This window comes from Thunnus albacares, chromosome 21 (genome assembly GCF_914725855.1).
Source record: "Thunnus albacares chromosome 21, fThuAlb1.1, whole genome shotgun sequence".
Classification (NCBI taxonomy): Eukaryota; Metazoa; Chordata; class Actinopteri; order Scombriformes; family Scombridae; genus Thunnus; species Thunnus albacares.
This window is the reverse complement of record NC_058126.1, coordinates 10989399-11008969: the sequence shown is the minus strand read 5'-3', so window position 1 is coordinate 11008969 and position 19571 is coordinate 10989399. Positions and strand designations below refer to the sequence as shown.

The window sequence follows — 19571 nt, the reverse complement described above, 5'->3', positions numbered from 1 at the left end:
GTTTATTAGACAGACAAGATTGATGTGTAGGATTTAATATTTGGTCTACAGTCCGAAGCGGAGGGTGGCAGTAATGTGCCTAATATGCTATAATTTAGTTATCGTTGAAGTGTGTGGCAGTGACAAACTTTGCATGTTTGATAAGAGTCCCGGCCTGAACACATGTACATGACAATATTCAGTCAGTGATGCTAACTGGCTGAAAAGTGCCCCCTACGAAATTGCAGCAAAGCAGCCCCAGCAGCGGGCAAAATAGTGGACAAAGGAAGTGATGTTTATCTCCTTCTTGCACTGTCTGAAAACAGCCCCGGTCTGAAGACATCTACATGCCCGTGACAGAAGCCCTTCGACTGCGCCGCGGCCTGATGTGCGCAAGGGCACGAAGGCCCGTTCAACGCTGCTTACAGCTTTAATTTTTTTTTACTATTTTTTAATATTTTATAGTCTGAAAGATGAATATATTATTTGAAAAAAAAATCTACTGACAGATTTAAGAAATAGCTTTGAGAAGTACGCTTATTCACTTTCTTGCTAACGAGAAGATCAATACCACTTTACACTTGTATTTCTTGGCTTTAAGTGGTTGCCAGGCAACTAGAGGAGAATACAGGAAGTCACTGCTCCCAGCCAAGAAATAGTCCAGTACATAACCCCCATAACATGGTGAACTGTAGTTTTTACACTTCCATTGTTATATGGATTAACCATAACATGTTAATTAGTGAGCTTTAGAGGTGCTGGTCGGTGTATTTTGTTACCCCTGGAGTGAGAGAGGATAGCTGTTTTCCTCTGTTTCCAGTCATTATGCTAATCTAAACTAACAAACTGTTAACAGAGTGACAGAGTACGCAGGCAATTAAATGAGAAGACCAACACCACTCTCTCTTAAACATAGCCTGGCTCTGCCCAAAGGTAACAAAATCCACTAATCAGCACCTCTAAAGCTAACTAATTAACACAATATATCTTGTTTTCTTAATCTGTACAAAAGCATAAAAATTGGTTTTTGCTACCTTCAAGTAGAACCAGGCTAGCTGCTCGCCCCTGCTTTCAGTTGTTATGCTAAGCTAAGCTAACAAGCTGTTGGCTACAACTTATATATTTAACGTACAGGCATGGGAGTGGTATCAATCTTTTCCTGAAACTCTCTGCAAGAGAGTGAATCAGATATTTTCCAAAATGTTAAACTGTTGATTGAAAATGGAAATTAGCTGCAGCCTTAATTCAATAATATAAATCAACTTATGATGGAAGAAGGAGGAAATTGTAAACAGTTGTAGCAAGTACACTTGAAGACTCAGGTTACAAAAAAAATACAACAAATGCCTTGATATTGCCTATAAATTGAGGCAGAAAACATGAATATGTGAAAGAGGAACAAATGTACAGAAAATGTATGAAATTGCAGAATAAAATTAGCCCAATGTTACAAGTTCTATATATGTTACTGCTCTATAAAAGTACAGCTTAGTACTGCATTAACGCTGGCCCCGGGCCTCGCCACTAATGGCAGAGCCATCAATCATCAATTAGTGCGACGTGTCCTATCCTGTCTCTGACACTAATACCCCAACTCCATGGGCAACGTTTCCACATATGAATGTTGTATGAATATTAATGAACTTTAACGCTTTGACTAGGGCTAGGTGTTCCAGACTAATAAATGAACAGATGGCAGAGGCATTATGGGTAGCTGTTCCCTATGTTCATATTTCACATGTGGGAGTTGCAGCGAGCAGAGGACTGATTGTTCTGCAGAGCGATCTGCACAGGTGATCCTCCACTTTTCCCAGAGAGGACAGAGATGATGGAAAAACAAAAGAGTTTGTAGGGTAAAAACTCCTCTTGAAATGTTATTTTCTGTCTTGGAAGCTGACTTTAGTGGCTCATTTGGTGTCAAAACGAGCCCCTACGGACTTTCATCCAAGAATTAACCCACTGAGAACATACGTAGCATTTGTTCAATAAGCTTGTGACAGGCTTATATAATAGAGTTTATGGCATTTGCACTGTTCGCAACACAGAGACGATCTTTAAACAACTAGGCCAAGCCTCAGCCCTTTTCCTTCAAGTCTTTTATCTTTGTTATTTCCCTCCTCCTGCTCATCAGTAGGAGTGAGAGAAATTGGATGCGCCCTTTTGGCCCCGGTGGCCTCGATGGACAGCAATCAGCAGCTCGTGACCATGAATAAAGAACAGGCTGAGTAGGAGGAGAGGTCTTCTTTAATAATGAGAAGAGATAGGTGCGGGAAGTCTGTTAATCAATTCATACAGAAAGGACAGATAATCAGGACAGGTGCGGATGAGAGAAGAAGTTTTCAGGCATCACTTGTTCCAAGTTTCTTTATTTCAGATCCACCATTAGGATCATTATTCAGTTAAGAATATCGAGGACCAATCTGTGTGAAAATTTGATTATACACACAATATGCTGCGATTTTGTTTGAGAGTTGAGGGCACATTTTATGAAATTACACCTTTTGAAGGTAATGGCTTCCATATGTCAGCAAAATGGTTATTTAATGATGTTGCGAGTGAAGCGTTATCACAGAACTGTAAGGTCGTTTACTTGTCTACAACAAAACTAAAAGGCAGAATGTCCTGAACTGAAGAGAAGCAACTTGTACAGACCATAAATGGGTGTTACAGCAACTCATACCTGGCTGTTATTCTGCAGAATACCTCTCCTAATATATGACTAATTTTAATGGAAGGATTATGAGAAAATAGGCAAAAAATAGACCCCACTTTGTTTTCCTATATTTTTTAGCTTTATTTTGTAGGTTAAACTGTGACCGTGCCTCTAAAGTGCTGTTATTAGTTGAAAACTGCATCTGAACTTCAGTATTTTGCTTTTAATCTCATCTAACACCTTTACAAAGTCTTAAAGCTGCTCTAAATGATATTTTTCTTTCTTATGATTATGATTTTTTTATTTTGAAATTTCAAAGTTTAATGTGAAAGGGTTCGTTCGTTGTGTGAACCCACAGATAACTGTCACCTGACTCTGCAAGTCTCCTCAGGTGGAGTTTTAGCGTCTTTCGGCTTGTCTTGGTTTTGTGACCTGCAACTTTACTGTTTTGGTTCCCTCTCACCACTCTCGACGACGCCATGTCCAGAGGCAGCTGTTTTAAGTGAAAAAGCTCAGATAAACCCACTGTGCACTACCTGCCAAGCACCAAATGGCAGACAAGACAAAGTTAGAAACTAGCTGGTGAAGCATTTAGCAGTTAAAGAGCCAAATATTTCCCTCAGAGCTGGTGGAGACCAAAAACAAAGCTGAAAGGAGACTGAATGGTGGGTTTACATTCTCTAAGTGGCAAGAAACCACAACTTCAATGTTGCTCCTACTGGGTGTGTTAATAGGTAACTGTTTTCTATCATGTTTGCCATATCAGCTTTATAAGGTAATAATATTTCAGTGTTGTGTTTACAGCTTGTTGTGCTGCTCCAGAGTGGCCCAAAAAGTCTTTGTATGCTTACTGTAGTCTACGTATGGACTATGCAGCTGTATTCAATAGAAACAATAAACAAAGATACAATAAAAAAAATAAATAGAGACTTTGTTATTTGCAGGTAATTAGTATGGGAAAAAAAAATACATGATGGGGCCAATCTTACTTTTGATAGACACGTTTGACTTTCCAAAGAGAAATGGTAATAACAGGGCTGCAACTAATAATAATTTTAATTGAATTTCAACTTATTTTCTCGATTAATTGATTTTGGTCTATGAAATGTCTGAAAATAGTGACAAACGCCCAAAACAATTTCCCAGAGGCGAGATTTTCATAAACAAATTACTTATTTTGTCCATTTCATATCACAAAGGTACCAAATTTCATATAAGGCAGAAAATACATCTGGAACCAGATAATTTTGAACATTTTTGCTTTAAAAAAAAAGGGAAGAAATGATAAATTCATTATCAAACTTGGCGCTAGTTCATGTTCACTCAATTGATTAATCTACAAAGTGTCTCAGCTCTAGTTACTAACAGTCCCTTTACTGTCTCTGAGTCCCAGAACTGTTAAGTGTGTTCGATTTTCCCTTTGTGCTTACATTTTACCAAGAATTTAGATTTAGCCTTAAGAGGGATGCAAAAGTATCCGAGACCAAACTTATACAGAGCAGTCACTTGGAGATGGAGGAGCCACGCAATCCCTCTTGACCATGCATCTCACCGCTGTGCAATTAGTGTCAGTCCATTCAACTTTACCTCCTCATCACTTCCCTGCTTAATTCATTGGGTTCTCTGGGAGGCCTTGTCAGCTCTCAATATTAATTACAACCTTCCATTTAATGAAGCATCCAGCCGAGCATGGTTTGTCAGACGTTGCGTTTGTGTCTGCGTGTGCGTGTGTGTGATAGGCAGGGACATTCGACTGATAACGCCGCACCCCCTTTCTCCGACACCATGCCAGAGATGATTAAAATGGTGCCTTTTAATTAAAATGCAATCACAGTGGATGCTGCTGATAACCTCAGGCGGAAAAAAAAAAAAAAAACAGGATGCGACTCGTGGATGAGGAAGAAAGCAGGTGGAAAAAAAAGGTGTCTTGGCTATATCTTAATGAAATATCCTGACAAAAACTGGCCACATTGTCTCTTGTTACTCTGTACAAGATAATTTCCCAAACAAAATGACCTTTCCAAAAAAGCGCTACGCTCGCTATTGAGTGATGATGCTCCGTTGCCATATCAACCTCATCACAGATCAGTCACAGTAGCTCATCAATTGGAAACTGACTGTAAGTCAAGTCGAGTAAATGCAGCCACGGTGGGAGTCAGGGGATTGACAGAGATGATGTCAGTGTGCTTTTATTTTCTGATGATGTAACTTATTCTCAAACCTCAAACTGTTTAATGTGATCTTTCTTTCTTTAATTAGTGGTTTTAACACAATATAATGACAACACATGACAATAAAGTTTAAAAAAAAACTGTTGTAATCATATAAAATATGTCGTCATAGGAGAAATTATATCTGTTGACAAATACTGTATATTAATAAACAGTTAAAAATGTCCCTACTTCAGCACACAACTACATTATAATATGTTATAAACTATTTTTAATGTTTAAGCTATATAGTGCTGTACATATACATGCTACATTTTAAGCTAAGTGTTACCCAATCATAGATTTAATGTACTAGTACTTGTACTATAGGGCTGCAACTATTATTTTCATTATCGATTAATCTGCAGATAATTTTATCGATAAATCGTGTTGTCTATAAAATAGTTAAAAATACCCCTTATAATGTCTTAGTGCTCATGTTGACGTCTTAAAATGTCTTGTTTTATCTGATCAACAGTCCAAAAACCAAAGATATTCAGTTTACTATCATGTATGACACAGAAAAGCCTCAAATCCTCACATTCAAGAAGCTGCCACCATCAAATTTTTTGCTTAAAAAATGACTAGAATGATTATTTGATTATAGTAGTATTATAGTTGCCTGTTAGTGCTAATATTAAAAGTTGATTAACTGGTTTATTGACAACAATCTTCATAAGAGTTTCCAGGTTCTCAAATGTGAGGATATGCTGCTTTTTTTGGATTCATATCATTGTAAATTGAATATTTTTGGATCTTTCAGATTTCTACATGTCACATTGAGTTCAGGGAAATTGTGATCTTTCAATATGTAAACAATTAATCAATCCTAAAAATAACTGCAGCGTGAATCAATAATGAAAATAATTATTAGCAGAAGCACCAGATAGGAGAGAACTGCAGGCGCTCTAAATGTGCAGAAGCTTCCCCTCCCAAAATAGACACTGTGTGACCTAATTTACAACTACTATGAGGCAGCTGTGGCTCAGGAGGTACAGCGGGTCGTCCACTAGTCGGAAGATCGGCGGTTTGATCCCCCCCAGTCTGCATGTCAAAGTGTCCTTGGGCAAGATACTGAACCCCAAATTGCTCCCGATGTGTGAATGTGCATTAGATTTGATCGTGATGAGCAGGTCGGCACTTTGCATGGCAGCATTTGCCATCAGCGTATGAATGTGTGTGTGAATGTTGACATGTATTGTAAAGCACTTTAAGTGGTCGGAAGACTAGAAAGGCACTATATAAATGCAGTCAATTTACCATTTACTACAGTAAATGTCAGCTCACAGTTCTTTAACATGATATACTGATAGCTGGTAGGCCTGTATTCTGAGGAGGTTGTGAAATTGAAGGTAAGGAAGACCTGCAATCCTACTGATATTACATGCAATATGTAATAGGTTTTGTATAAAAGCTCCTCCACGATCTGATGTTAGCATACAGAAAAGGGAATTATCTGTGGCCTCGGCTTCTGTGTAGCAGAGAGACACTTTCCCATGATGCCCCCTGCCTGCCTTATTAAACTAACTGCTACCGAAGGCATCGAGTGCCTCTTCTTTATAGGTAAGCAGGGAGCAACACACAAACACAACAACAGTTCACCTTCAGCTAATATCTCAGCTACGCAGCGTATCAGGGACATAACAGCATGGGTGTCTCCCCTCGGGGGCATGAAATCAGAGGAGCGTGTTTAAAGGGAAATGCTCGTTTAAGGTCATTTAAGGGAAAAGCAATTACATAAGAATGACTGAGAGTTTCTCATTAGAAAATAATATAATCAAATTAATCTCCAAACTAATCTTCATCTGTGTCATTAAGTGCATTCAAATAAAACATTCATTACAGATATCAGAGCAGGTGTGGATAAACTGCGTCTCAAACGTTTGGCCGTGGCTGAGCTGACCTTGCCGGGAACATTAAATGTGTCCCAATGAGGCAAAGCCCAAGGCTGAACAAGAAGTCACCGACTTGATCGTTCACTTTCCCTCACAGGTGGTTGGCCGGTGCCGGGATACCATCTGTGATGTCTGAGGGGCCAAGGAGGACGCTGGGAGCCTGGCAGCGAGGACAGCCACTCTCCGAGCCTGCTGCAGTTTAGGACATATTTCATTCACTCTCTGGGGCCACCAACATATCTTTTATTATAATTACAGGCTTTGACCAAGGACACCTGACTCATTTTTACTCATGCACGCACACACGAACACCTATACTGTCAGCCAAAAAAGCCATTTTAGAACAGTGCAGCGGGCGACAGCTGCAATAAAAGTGCAAGTGAACTGAAAAGAGAGTGTTGGCTGGAGCGGGGACAGCACAGTAGAACATCACCTGCAAGCAAATTAGCATCAGCTTGACACCATGTCCGCAGATTTAAACAGCTTGTGTCATTAAGGCGCTCTCCTGCTAAAATTAAAAATGGCTCCAAGCTTTTCTCTGGAAGGTCTGTTCTTGTCAGAGGCTGCATGTCACATGTCAGCAATTCAGCTGTGGTAAGTTATCATTATCTGCAACATTTTCATACTTTAAATGACTGAAGACTGTGTTATAACAGTTGTTTGAATCATACTATGACATTCTGGGCATCTATTTTACTGTGGTGACTCACACTGTGAACAATTTATTTTCACACCACAAGGGGGCACAAGGGGAGGCTGTAGCTCAGGAGGTAGAGCGGGTCGTCCACTAACCGCAGGGTTGGAGGTTCGACCCCCCCGCTCTTTCTGTCCATGTGTCAAAGTGTCCTTGAGCACAACACTGAACCCCAGGTTTCTCCTGATGGTCAGATCGGTAATCGGTGTGTGAGTATGTGTGTGAATGAGAGGCAAAAATTGTAAAATGCTTTGACTGTTAAGGTAGAAAGACGCTATAGAGTCCGTTTACAAAAATACCATGATGCTTCTTTATGTCCCTTTCACATCAGAGAATAAATCTATTCAAGGACATGAATAATTAGTAGGAGGTAGGAGCAGGGAGTTAGGGGGCTTGGAGGTCACTTTGATTGAAGAGGGAACCTGACGTGAGACCACCTGACATCCAGAAGAGTGTAACAAAACACATTTCTCACTGACTTTCCAGAGAATTTCTCTCAAATTCCCAGACAGGCAGGTCACTCTCAGTCACTCAGCTGCCAGCTCCAGGCGACAGCCCAGACAACGGCCATGAATTAAAGATGGCAGCATCACTGCGGCAATGGAGGACCCAGAAATAGGCCAGCTTGACCTTTTTCCCTGACCTGCACTGAATGATTCAGACATTTGATTTTCTCCCTTCTTCTGAGGTGTGATTGGGTGTTGAAGTGCAGAACCGGAGCAAGTCAAACAACTAAGCGTCCATCTCATGTACTGAGGAGCTCAAAGTGAACTAACACAACCTGGCCTCAAGGGAAATCTCTAGTCATCCAGATGAAGTAAAGGTTTAATTCTTATAGGTGCCAGTTGGACCTTGCCCATTTGAAGCGCAGGTCATCACAGCACTACAGTCTTCTGCTAATTTCCTGCAGAAACAAAGCCAATTGGCATGAAAATGAAGGTGCAATGCCATTTTTATTAGGCTTATGTCATCTTTGTGCTTGTTTGGTAATTTCATAGCTCCAAATGAAACTTCTCAGCTGCACCACCTGTGAGTAGCACACCTTTAGTTGTATTAAAGGGGACATATCATGCTTTTTGTGACTTTCTGTCATTTTTATACTGTTATGATGTCCGATGTCTATGTTAAACATGGTCAAAGTTTGAGGTGAGTGTATGTAAAAATGCTCCCAGAAAGTCAACAGCCAGGGCTTCAGCCTCCTCTGAAGGCATTTGCGATGTTACCTCTACTTTCTCCTCGTGATGATGTCAGATTGTTTGCGCATAAACACAAGTGGCCGTCCGTTTCAGTAGCCTTTGTTTCTAAGGTTGTTGCTAAGGTTGTTCCATGGGTTATCCATGTTGTCCACTCCCATTATTTCATATAGGATTTGGGCTTGAACATTTCAATCCTACTACTACCGGACGCTGACCAATCAAAACAGAGTGGGCTCATCAGGAGAGGGGGGGCCTTAAAGAGACGAGAGCTAAAACGGCCTGTTTCAGACAGAGGCTGAACTGAGGGGCTGCATAAACAGCCAGTATAAGATAAATAAGGAGTTTGTTCAACAGTAAATCATGCAAAGATATTCCAGTAGAGCCCCAGAATATAAATATAGACCTGGAAATGTTCATGATACGTCCCCTTTAACGCAGATCAGAGGGCAATTTTGGTATCCACTTAAGCACAGAATTGCATCCACATTTCCACCCACTCAGAAAACTTCTCATCACTAAGGGAAGGGCAATTTTTGTGGCTTCAGTCAGTGAAGGAGAAAACACAAATCTTTAGGATCAAATCACACTTGTTTTCATGAGGTATATTTTTTATATGACTGAGTCCACACTGAATGAGATTAATGGGGGATTCTTACCAATAAAGTCATCCACAATTGCATGTATAAAGACCTTCCTTTCGGCTGATTAAATCTGTCCAAACATAAACTGGCACAATTGTTGAACCTAAACCCAATCCTGCCTTCATTCTTTTTTAAAATCTATATAACTGCATGTCTTTTCACTCTACTGAGAATTTTTCTTTCTTAGTGTTCAAACAGGAAGACAACTGTCAGCATATTTCATCATCAACTTGAGCTCCAACTTTCAAATATTATCCAATCATTTCATGTGTTTCTGTGCGAAGGCTTTCCTATCATCCAATGATCATCTTAGCTCAAGAATATCTAAACCACCTTACATGTGGTCATGTGGTCTCTGCTCCCTTGAGGGGGGATCTCCGATTTGCTGCTATTTATAGGACTCCACACCCATCTAATCAATGGGGTCAACATGTCCATTAAATAAAGCTTCTGCATTCATGCTAACTTGTGTCTTCCCTGAGTGAACTATTTTTCTGACATATGGTAATCACCCAGTGGTAAGCTGATTATCAGCACTGACTGTAAGCATTAGGGTATTCAAATGTGCAAAAAAAAAGTGCAACCTACTGTATATTTGGGAAAACTGAAAAGTAGGTACAGTACCAAACATATCTTAAAAAGGAGGCATTATAGAAAATTAAATTTGTGTAGTCTTGGGATGGATTTTACAGTTATAGAAACCTGCATTAGTTGAGCTTTGTGGTCACATGAGGGCAGTAAAACAAGCTGAAAATACAGCATCAACATATATATCTTATAAATTTAACATGGTGAATATGTTGCCTGTTTACGCAGACACAGAGCAAAATTAGCATTAACCTGAATTCATGTTTCTGGCCACCGGCTTAATATAAAATTTGCTCTCCTTTTAGCTTAATGTTGTTCTCCACCAACTCCCAAGGGACGTATCTGTCTGTGAAACTGCTAAATGCTCCTTTGTGTTCACCAGCTACCGTCACTAACTGTGTGTCTGCAGTTTGCTGCGGGGCAGGTAGCATACAGTGGGTTTATGAGAGCTTTTCTGCTCAAATGAGGTTGATAAGAGCAGTGAGACTAAATCAAAACAGTAGAGTTCTGGGCAGGAAAACCAAAATAATGAGCTGAGAGACGCTAAAAAGCTCCAAAGAGCTGAGGGGACCTGAACTACAGAGTTGGGTGATAATTATCTTATGGTTTGTCACTATGAGCAAAACCTTTCACATAGTACACATGGTCATTTGATCCAAAATATTGATTAGTGCAGCTTTAAAGGTTCATTAAAGCATAAAGCTGGCACTCCTCGGTGGTTTGGAGAAGGCATTTCTGGCACAAATTCACCGACTTCTAAGGTGGATGGAGAATGATTCACTAAATTTGATGAAATTGCATCATTTGAACAAGTCGTTCTGAGCTCTTCCCCAGTATAATGTTACAGCAGGAAAAAAATAAAGGACGGGGCAGAGTCCGGCAGTATTGTCATACAATAATGCTGCAGACATCCTGTTTCATTAGAGGTGGGAGTGAAGCAGCACACCATATAAATATTGATGGATTACAGCCAAATTTGGTGGAAAAATGTCACTAATGTACTCCACAAAAAGCAACAGTCATGCCAATTTGTCACAATATACCCCCTTTAGGTTTGCAACTGCAACTAGAAATGTCTCTCCCTTGCCTTGCCTTGGTTTCCCTGCTGCACTGAGAAATGGTCTGGAGTATTAATCAGTATCACCCTAAGACGAAGCAGACACATTACTGCTTTAATCACAGCTGAGATACTATAGATTTATTCCTCTGCTCAACTTGCTGCCTTCAGAATCCTCATTACCGTGTTATTGTCCTCATTATAAATCTTGCTCTGCAAAACAGAGGTGACCTTCAGACTGACCCCTTTGCCGACACCATTTAATTTGAACCGAATGAAATACTTGGGAAAAGGTATAACAGAGCCATCCAATACTCCTTTTAATACCTGAGGATGTTTTCACACTCTCCGTGTCACAAGACTCAGGAGATCAGGTATATTGCAAGGTGAGAAAGTACAATAAGAAGGACGCTCTTTGCACTTTCTCCTCGGAGGCATAAACAAAGATATGCAAGTGGGGAAACTGTTTTGCCAACATAGTAGTGTGAATATGATGTATTTTAACACCCGACAAGTCTCAAAAGAGTGAAAAGCTTTTATTGAAATGTAATTTAATTTTAGAGTGTAAAAGAAGAGCAGTCCTCCCCAGAAAAAAATGTAACATAACCTTCCTTGCCTCTCTGGTGGCACACTTCCTCCTTGACCTAGAATATCTTCTGGCTTCGCCCTGAACAGAAACAGGAAAGAGAATAACAAGATGGATTGCCTCGACACGTCTGTTTGACACAATTCTGACTTCCTTCCTCTCAAGAGCCGCTGACATTTCTCGGGGAAAAGACACAGACGCGCAGCCAGCCGCTTTGCTCCCACTCCCTCGTCTCAATAACCACTCAAAGCCAACACACTCCTCCGAGCATCTGTTGAGTCAAAGAAACATCGCACTTCGTCTGTTATCACACCAGCCGCGGCTACATCCCAAGCCAGGAATATACAGCCTGCTTTGTGTTGTTTTTCTGAAATTCGGTGCTTACACTTTGAAGGCAGCAACTTAGAAATTAACTAAAAAATAAAAGAATACCCATGTTTCCAGAGAAATCTGAAATGAATGGCTTAACAGTTTGACTTCCTGAACCCCTAAAAACAAGACTTAAGCAGCTGTATGTTGGATCGGTGCAGCTGAGAAGAGGTCGTTTATAATAAGCGCGTGCCGTTTATTAGCTAGAATCAATAGGCGAATATTACATTCAACAACAGATGATAGCAGACAATCCTAATGTTAGATCAATTACTCTCATATTGAATCAACAGGCATACATTACATTCAATAACAGATGATAGCAGAAAATCTTAACATTACATCAATTACACTCATATTGAAAGCTGCAGCTGTTGAGATTATTAATTTAGAAAAAACAGGCTCTCCAAATAACACACCAAATGTTCATTTAACCATCCTGCACAGCCATGTGCACAAAAGAAGGGATGTATTGTAGGCTACAATAAAAATCTCATCCAATAAATAGTTCGACATTTATTGGATGAGTCAAAGCCTTTAGTGAATTCTAAAAAGGCTCCATATCCAAAGTGTCAATAAAGTCTGAACTGGAGCTGACCCTTTACCAGTTCAGACCAGATGACTCAGACATCCTAAGAGATCAGAAACCTTTACTGATAGTGTGAGACACACCGATGCACTGTTATATTAGTTTTGGCAATCCCATTAGTTTTTATCCTTGGTTCAATTTTTATTTTAATTATGATTTGGTTTCAAGGGGCATTCAGGCAGCGTTTTGGAAATGGAGTTTTCATTATTCAAAAAAAAAAAAACTTTTGCTTTTAAAATCTAATATGAGCCTTTGTGAGGAGCGTGGTGCCAGTTTTGATGATGAAAGCGTATTGATATGATGTCTACATGGACGTATTATGTGTTCAGACAGTTGATTAAAGGTTTTTAGCCACGCTTGCAGCAATGTTGGTGTGTTGGTCATTCAGCACACACAGCTTTGATTCAGACATAAATATCTCAACAACTATTGGATGGTTTGCCATGAAATTATGTACAAATATTCATGGTCCCCATAAGATGAATCTGACTTTGGTGATCCCCTGACTTTTCCTCTAGCACCACCATGAGGTTGATTGTTTTGTTTTTCAGTTACAAGTCTCAAAAACTTTTGGATGAATTGCCATGAAACTTTGTACAGACATTGATCTCCCCCTCTGGATGAACTGTAATAAGTTTGGTGATCCCTGTATCAGATGATGTCACTCATACTGAAGAACCTACAGAGAATTATCACCCGTCTCTGCAGCTCCTCTCGGCTTTATGGAGCTTTATAGCGAGTTTCAGCTCTTTGTTTAGCTGTCCACCTGCAAATTTACTGTTTTGGTTCACTCTCACTGCTCTCGCAGCGTTGTTTCCGACTGAAGCAGGCAGCTGTTTTCAGAGAAAAAGCTCTAAAAACCCATTGAACACTACCTGCTCAGCACCAAACGGCAAACAGAAACAGCTGATAACTAGCTGGTGAACATAATGGAGCATTTAGTAGCTAAAGAGCCAGAAATTTCTCTCAGGAGTTGATAGATCAAAACCAGAGCTAAAAGAGAGTGAATATTGGACTTACGTTCACCAGATGGACAGAAACATAACTCCAAATGAATGATAATGTTGCTCCGTAACTGCTGGATGTGGAAATAAGCAACTGTTTGCCAACAAGTTAAACATATCAACTTAAAAGGTGATAACGGTGTATATCAGTGTTGTGTTCACAACTTGTTTCCACTTCCCCCAAACGGCCTAAAAATCAGTTAAAGCAGGTTTCTGGTTAAAATTTAAACCTGTTCCAATTCATTCCTTTATACCCAAATAGGAAAAGTACAGTAATGACATTCCCATTTGTCTGAGCTGTACTTTGTGATTAGTGCTGATTATCAAATGTTAGCATGCTAACACACAAACCAGTATAATTAACAAGGTAAACAATATAAATATTAAACAACAGCATGTTGGCATTGTCACTGTGAGCATTCAGCATGCCTACATTAGCATTTACCTCAAAGCACTTTAGTATGAAAGTGCCTGTAAGTACACGTATATAAATTCAGACGACATGTCTCCATTTTCTGCCGCTATGTAAAAGTGAAGCCGAAATATCCTGTTTCAGCAAGCTGCCATCTTGCTTGTGTGACATCATTTGGAGTCAAGGTCTGTGCAGTAGAGTCGGGTGGTGGGATGAAGGCCAGTGGGACGTGCCCCCCTCAGCCGTCCCACCACTTGACAGAGGTTTGAGAGCAGCTGTCAATCATGACATCACACTGCCTTTTTATATCATCAAATAATTAGGCTAATTAAAGACAAACTTATCAGAAAAATGAGAACTGAACTACCTAAAATGAAATCTTTGAGAAAAATTTATTTGACATGTACTGTATGTCCCATACGCTAACATGGAGGGGGCGGGACTTATGACCTATATAGCAGCCAGCCACCAGGGGGCTATCGAGGTGTTTCAGCTTCATTTTTGGGGAACTGTCATGACGTCCATCTTTATATACAGTCAATGGTACAGCCTCACAGAACCATTAGCTGTCGTATTCTCCATACTTATACTGTTATGGCACCAAAAGCCTAAATGTGAGACTTATTCATTATTTATTTAACTTGGATTTGAAGTAGAGTTATAGTTACCTATTTTATTTCCTTCATTTCACAAAAAATGTTCTTTATTTTATTTGAAATGGTTTAAAATGCTCAGTGTAACATTTTCTGCTTGCTCCCAGGATAAACCACATTGAAATTAACTGGTCCCTCGAGAAATCCAGGGAGTGTCCTAGCAACTCAGGAAATAATAAGACAACACAAACATATAGGATGAAAACAAACCACCTCCTATGAAGCAAGATACACGGCCTCACATGGATATATACCATACTCATCCACAATGTAGTAAATATCGCAGCACATTTCAATCCTCCCACATGATTTACAACCACTATAAGATATTTGATATCACCACTCAGTCCTGATATCTACGGGTTGACAGAGGCCCGTGGCGAAGTAGATAGAGCTCAGCAGCTTATGAATCAAATCTAACTTGTCTGGGTATATTAGGCGATGGCTGCTGATAGCCAGCCGTAATGAAAAGACCCAGCAGCGCAGCCTCAAAGGAGAAAGTCTACATGTACAAGCTGGAGATAAGACTGACTCATATCTACAGTCCATCAAAACATACTGTAACACTCCTTTACTTGGATATTAAGGATAGTTGGCTCTGTAAAATGGGTTTATCCCTGAAAGTTTGCTGCAAATACAACATGAGGCATTAGTGTTAGACACAACTGATAAGGTGTGATAAAGGTGTGATTTTTTTTTTTCATGCTTTCTCACTTTTGTGAAATGTTAAACTCCCCACTCAGTATGATCTCAGCGTTCCTGCTAGATATCTGAAAGCATCATTAAAGTAGGGCTGACACCTCGGTGTATATTTGCCTTTCATTCAATTCCAAATGCTCATAGTTTATTTTTCATTGGATTTAATATTTCTCTATTTACTCGATTCAGTATCTGTTTAAAAAAAAAACATGCTGAGAGTACATTTATTAAGCTAACAAAACATGACCTTGCAGCTGCAGAACGGCTGTCTAGTTAATATGGGATTTTCAGTGGTTGTTATTGGGATGCAGGACACTGGCAAACCACTGCGAACAGAAGAAAAGATGCTGAGCAGAATTTCAACAAGAGGCCTTGTACAGTAGCAACACCTTAGCTGATTGTGAGGCAACACAATCAATTTCTGTAAATTTTCCGCCGGCAGGACTTTTCATAGTAGTCAGTGAACTCATTATTCAAATAAAGCTGTTCTTAACTTATTGTAAACAAGGAATAGACCTTTCTGCACTCTTATAGTAAAAATTAATTGAATCTAAGTTGGATAAAAAGATGCCAATCCTCGATAAAACTCCACCTTGTTTCTCTTTTATAAGTCGTACAGCCTTCCAAGGTGTCGTTTATGATATAATTAATGCATAACAGTGTTGTAAAGTTTGTCAAAAGCCTCCCACTGGTAGCGATAACAATCTTGGGTTAATTCTCAGGGATGCTTTTGAACTGCTTGAAGGCAGCGGACTCAAGGCTGATTAGCGAGTCACCTCAATGGGGGGAAGCACAGGAAAAGTACATTATGTTAACCAGTCCGTGACCTCTGGCTGTTCTCTGGAAGACCAGAGCCTCATCCTGGAGGAGACCGCTCGGACGTCACGATGGGATCAAGGTGACTGAACAGCATGTCTTAGTATTTTATTGCTGTTTAGCTCATCCTTTAAGGGCTTGGGTGAATCTAAACCTATGTGAGGCAGATGTAAATTACACTACAGCAGAGCTTCTCTCATATAAGTAATCTTTAAGTTATCTTTATTTCTGCTTTCACACTTCCAAAAGCTCATGCATTAAAAAGTCAAATTCTGTGAAGTCATAATGGGTTTGGGTATTAAGTGCTTCAAAAATTTCTAAAGAGTTGACACTACTTCATATGAATTTGAAAAGTTCATGTTTTTAGTCTCATGCACCAGGACCAAATGCGCACCACTCGTTAAATTTTACAGCACTTAATTTCATAATCAGCGTGTGTAGCCGCAGACTTATTTTTCCTCCCGTCTAGGCTTTCATGTGCTCTCAGACGAGGAGGACGCACACACCCACCCACACGCAGCACGTACTCTTTCTGTCTCTCCCACACAAACACACCCACCCATCCACACACACACACACACATATATATATGCACAGTTTATCATGCTGTATGTGTATATATATATATATGTAGATATAGGCAGCTACGTCACCCTGATCCAAAGCTTGCCAATGACACAGCGTAATGCGCAGTGGGACTCATTAAAAACAATAACCATCTCTAACTCCCAGCCACACTCTGACAATGGAGACCTCTTCCACACACACACAGAGAAAAACATACTCAGAATTCAACGAGAGAAACGCACTCGGCCGATAAGCACTGACTCATTCACAAGTATTCTTTGCATAAATTAGCCAACTTGCAGGGAGGGGGGAAAAAAACCCCATAAAGCAAAACGGCAAGTTCTGAGGTTCCTGTATTATTTTTTGCCAATCTAATAGCCTGCAACTGCAAAGATTAAATGTCTAATAAAAGAATAAGAGTGTGCTGGATGGTGTTTACGTGCAGATTACACAGGATTTTAAAAAAAGGATGGACACTCTCTTGTTCTAAATATACAGAATATGATGCAGTTCCGATGCCTGTATGAATCATCACTTAGCAGGAGTGCCAGCCTGAGACCTATATTTGCCTCTTTGCTATATATGATAAAGTTGATTCTGTCATGTGCTCAAGACTGCTGATCCTGGATCAGTAGGTGTGATTAGAGGTGTAAATAGAAGGCGGCAAGTGAGGAAACAGTAAGACGAGTCTAAACATCCTCCAATCTGCCTCTCTATTTCAACAAAAAAAAAGGGGACACAAGCATCCTCATGGCTTCTATAATATTTCATACTTTGGACACGTGCCATGATAATTACAGTGTAGTGTCTGAGACATGGCTGGAGGAACAAATCAAGGATAATGAAAATACAAAATGAAACAGGGCTATATGAAAGATGCCCTTTTCCTGAGGAGGCATAGGATATTATTAAATATTTAACTGGATTTAAAATTGCATGCTCCTTAAGGGGAATTCTTATGAGCACAGAAACCATTAAACCCAAAATGAAATTTAGTGCATTATTACAGTTGTGTCAATTTGGCTGTATTGTTGGCTGCAGAAGCAAAAAAAAAAAAAAACTATATCATGCCAAACAAGTCTTACAGTAAACATTTTATCCATTGGGCCTGATAGATTACGTAACATCTCATTTAGGAGGTTTTGATATCAATCTGTCACAACAAACTATTAAACATAAGTTCTGTAAATTGCAAAGGAGGCAGCATGTATTTGCTAATGCTACAATATCAGAGTCAATAGTGACATTTTCTCAACTTTTGCAAACAGAGCAAATCTTACTAATTCGACCCATACAAACCGAGACAGTCCGGTGGCTTTATAGCGCCGTGCACGGACCGTCCGTAAAGCATTAATCCGAATAAAACAGAAGATATTTTGAGAATAATAATATAGTAACAAAAGCTTACCAAATTTTCTGTCAGCGACGGCAGGTGAGGAGCAGAGGCTGACAGCCAGAGCAGCGAAGAGGATGGGACACCACAGTGGATCCATACCTAAACAGAACTACTAATCCATCGCACACCTACCGCTAAAACAGCATGTTTAACGTCAACTCAGGTGTGAGCTTGCTCGCACGAGACCTGGACTAAAGAGACATGTTTGAATCGAAGAGAGACGAGGAGGAGAGGAGGAGAAACGCAGCTCAGCAAATATATATATATTTATATAAAAAGATAGCGCTAAACGGCACACAACACAGGCGTTGTTTCAGCACCACAAACAGCAACCAGCTTCACCGAGGAGCCCCTCCTAAGTTTCTGACGTCAAACACACATGGTGAGGAGGGACGCGCGCAGCATGCAACAGCGCCTTGGATGGATGGATGGAGGGATGGATGGAGGGATGGATGATGAATGATGGCTGCCCGGGAGTCATGAAGACAACATGAAAACTGAGAAATAATACAGCAAGATAAATACACCTTTTCCAAATTTAATTTATGAGGGACACATGACAAAACAACACAGCAAAATTACATTATAATAAATGTAGTTATATTATTAAGGTTAAAAATACTTCTGGTCTAGTAGAAAACTGTTTTTTTTTCTTAAGTTACCTTGAATGTATTGTTGTTAGTTATATGTGTTGTGTTGTGACATTGTTTTTAGTCTGTGTATATTCATTATGTTGTGTACCATGAATTATACAAGATGTTATTTTAGTCTAATTTTAGTTTGGCTCTTTTAATATGTGTCCAGGGACAAGATGAAAAAAGACTTACAGTTCTTTTTATCTGTTGACTAATGAGCGTTGTCTCTGTCTAATAAATACATTAAAGTACAATTTTGAGGTATTTGTATTTCCATTTTATGCTTCCCACTAAATCTATTTATATTTATTGCTTTCCAGATTAAGATTTTAAATTTAAAAAAACAAACAAAAAAACCATATAATAATATTATAAAACACAGCATTGTTATATTAAACCAGTTGTTTCCAGCCTGTGAGCCTTTACAGAAAAGCAGCGTCTTGTTGTTATGAATTGTTAGCAGTTCTATCAACGGCACTTCCCCTAAATAACTGTTGTAAAGGTAGAGGTAAAATTATTATCATTTCACCATAAAACAACAAACAAACAAAAAACATAATAGGAAATTGTCATAATTTCCATTCAAACTGCTAAATCCTGATTGATGCTCAGAAGTACATCACAGTGAGAAGAGCAGAGAAAACAACAAAAATACAGAAATCTCTCCTGTGAAATACCCAAAAATGTCCTAACTGACAGAAGATGATGTGTCACATGGGCCCCGTTGTTTATTAAGATGCTGACAGAGATCATTTGTTTTCAGCACCTTTAAAATGGCGGCATTCCCTTCAAGAATGACGAGAAGTGAGAGGATGATTTATTTCCTGTTTGTTCGGGGTCATTATTTTGCATACTGCTGTACAGTCAAGAAAACCATCTGAGGAAGAAATAAAGATCACGTTTATGTTGATTGATACAGTTTGTTTTATTCT

At 39.5% G+C, this 19571-nt stretch overlaps 1 protein-coding gene across 1 annotated transcript in view; it reads right to left on the bottom strand.

Annotated features, from left to right (window-relative positions):
* Window positions 1-18345, bottom strand: part of ptprn2 (protein tyrosine phosphatase receptor type N2) — a 134183-nt gene extending 115838 nt beyond the window's left edge. Inside the window, exon 1 of the mRNA XM_044340233.1 lies at window positions 18017-18345. Within this exon, the coding sequence (XP_044196168.1) occupies window positions 18017-18101 (85 nt within the window). The 5' untranslated portion in view covers window positions 18102-18345. The remainder of the gene's footprint in view (window positions 1-18016) is intronic.
* Window positions 18346-19571: the final 1226 nt, after the last annotated feature.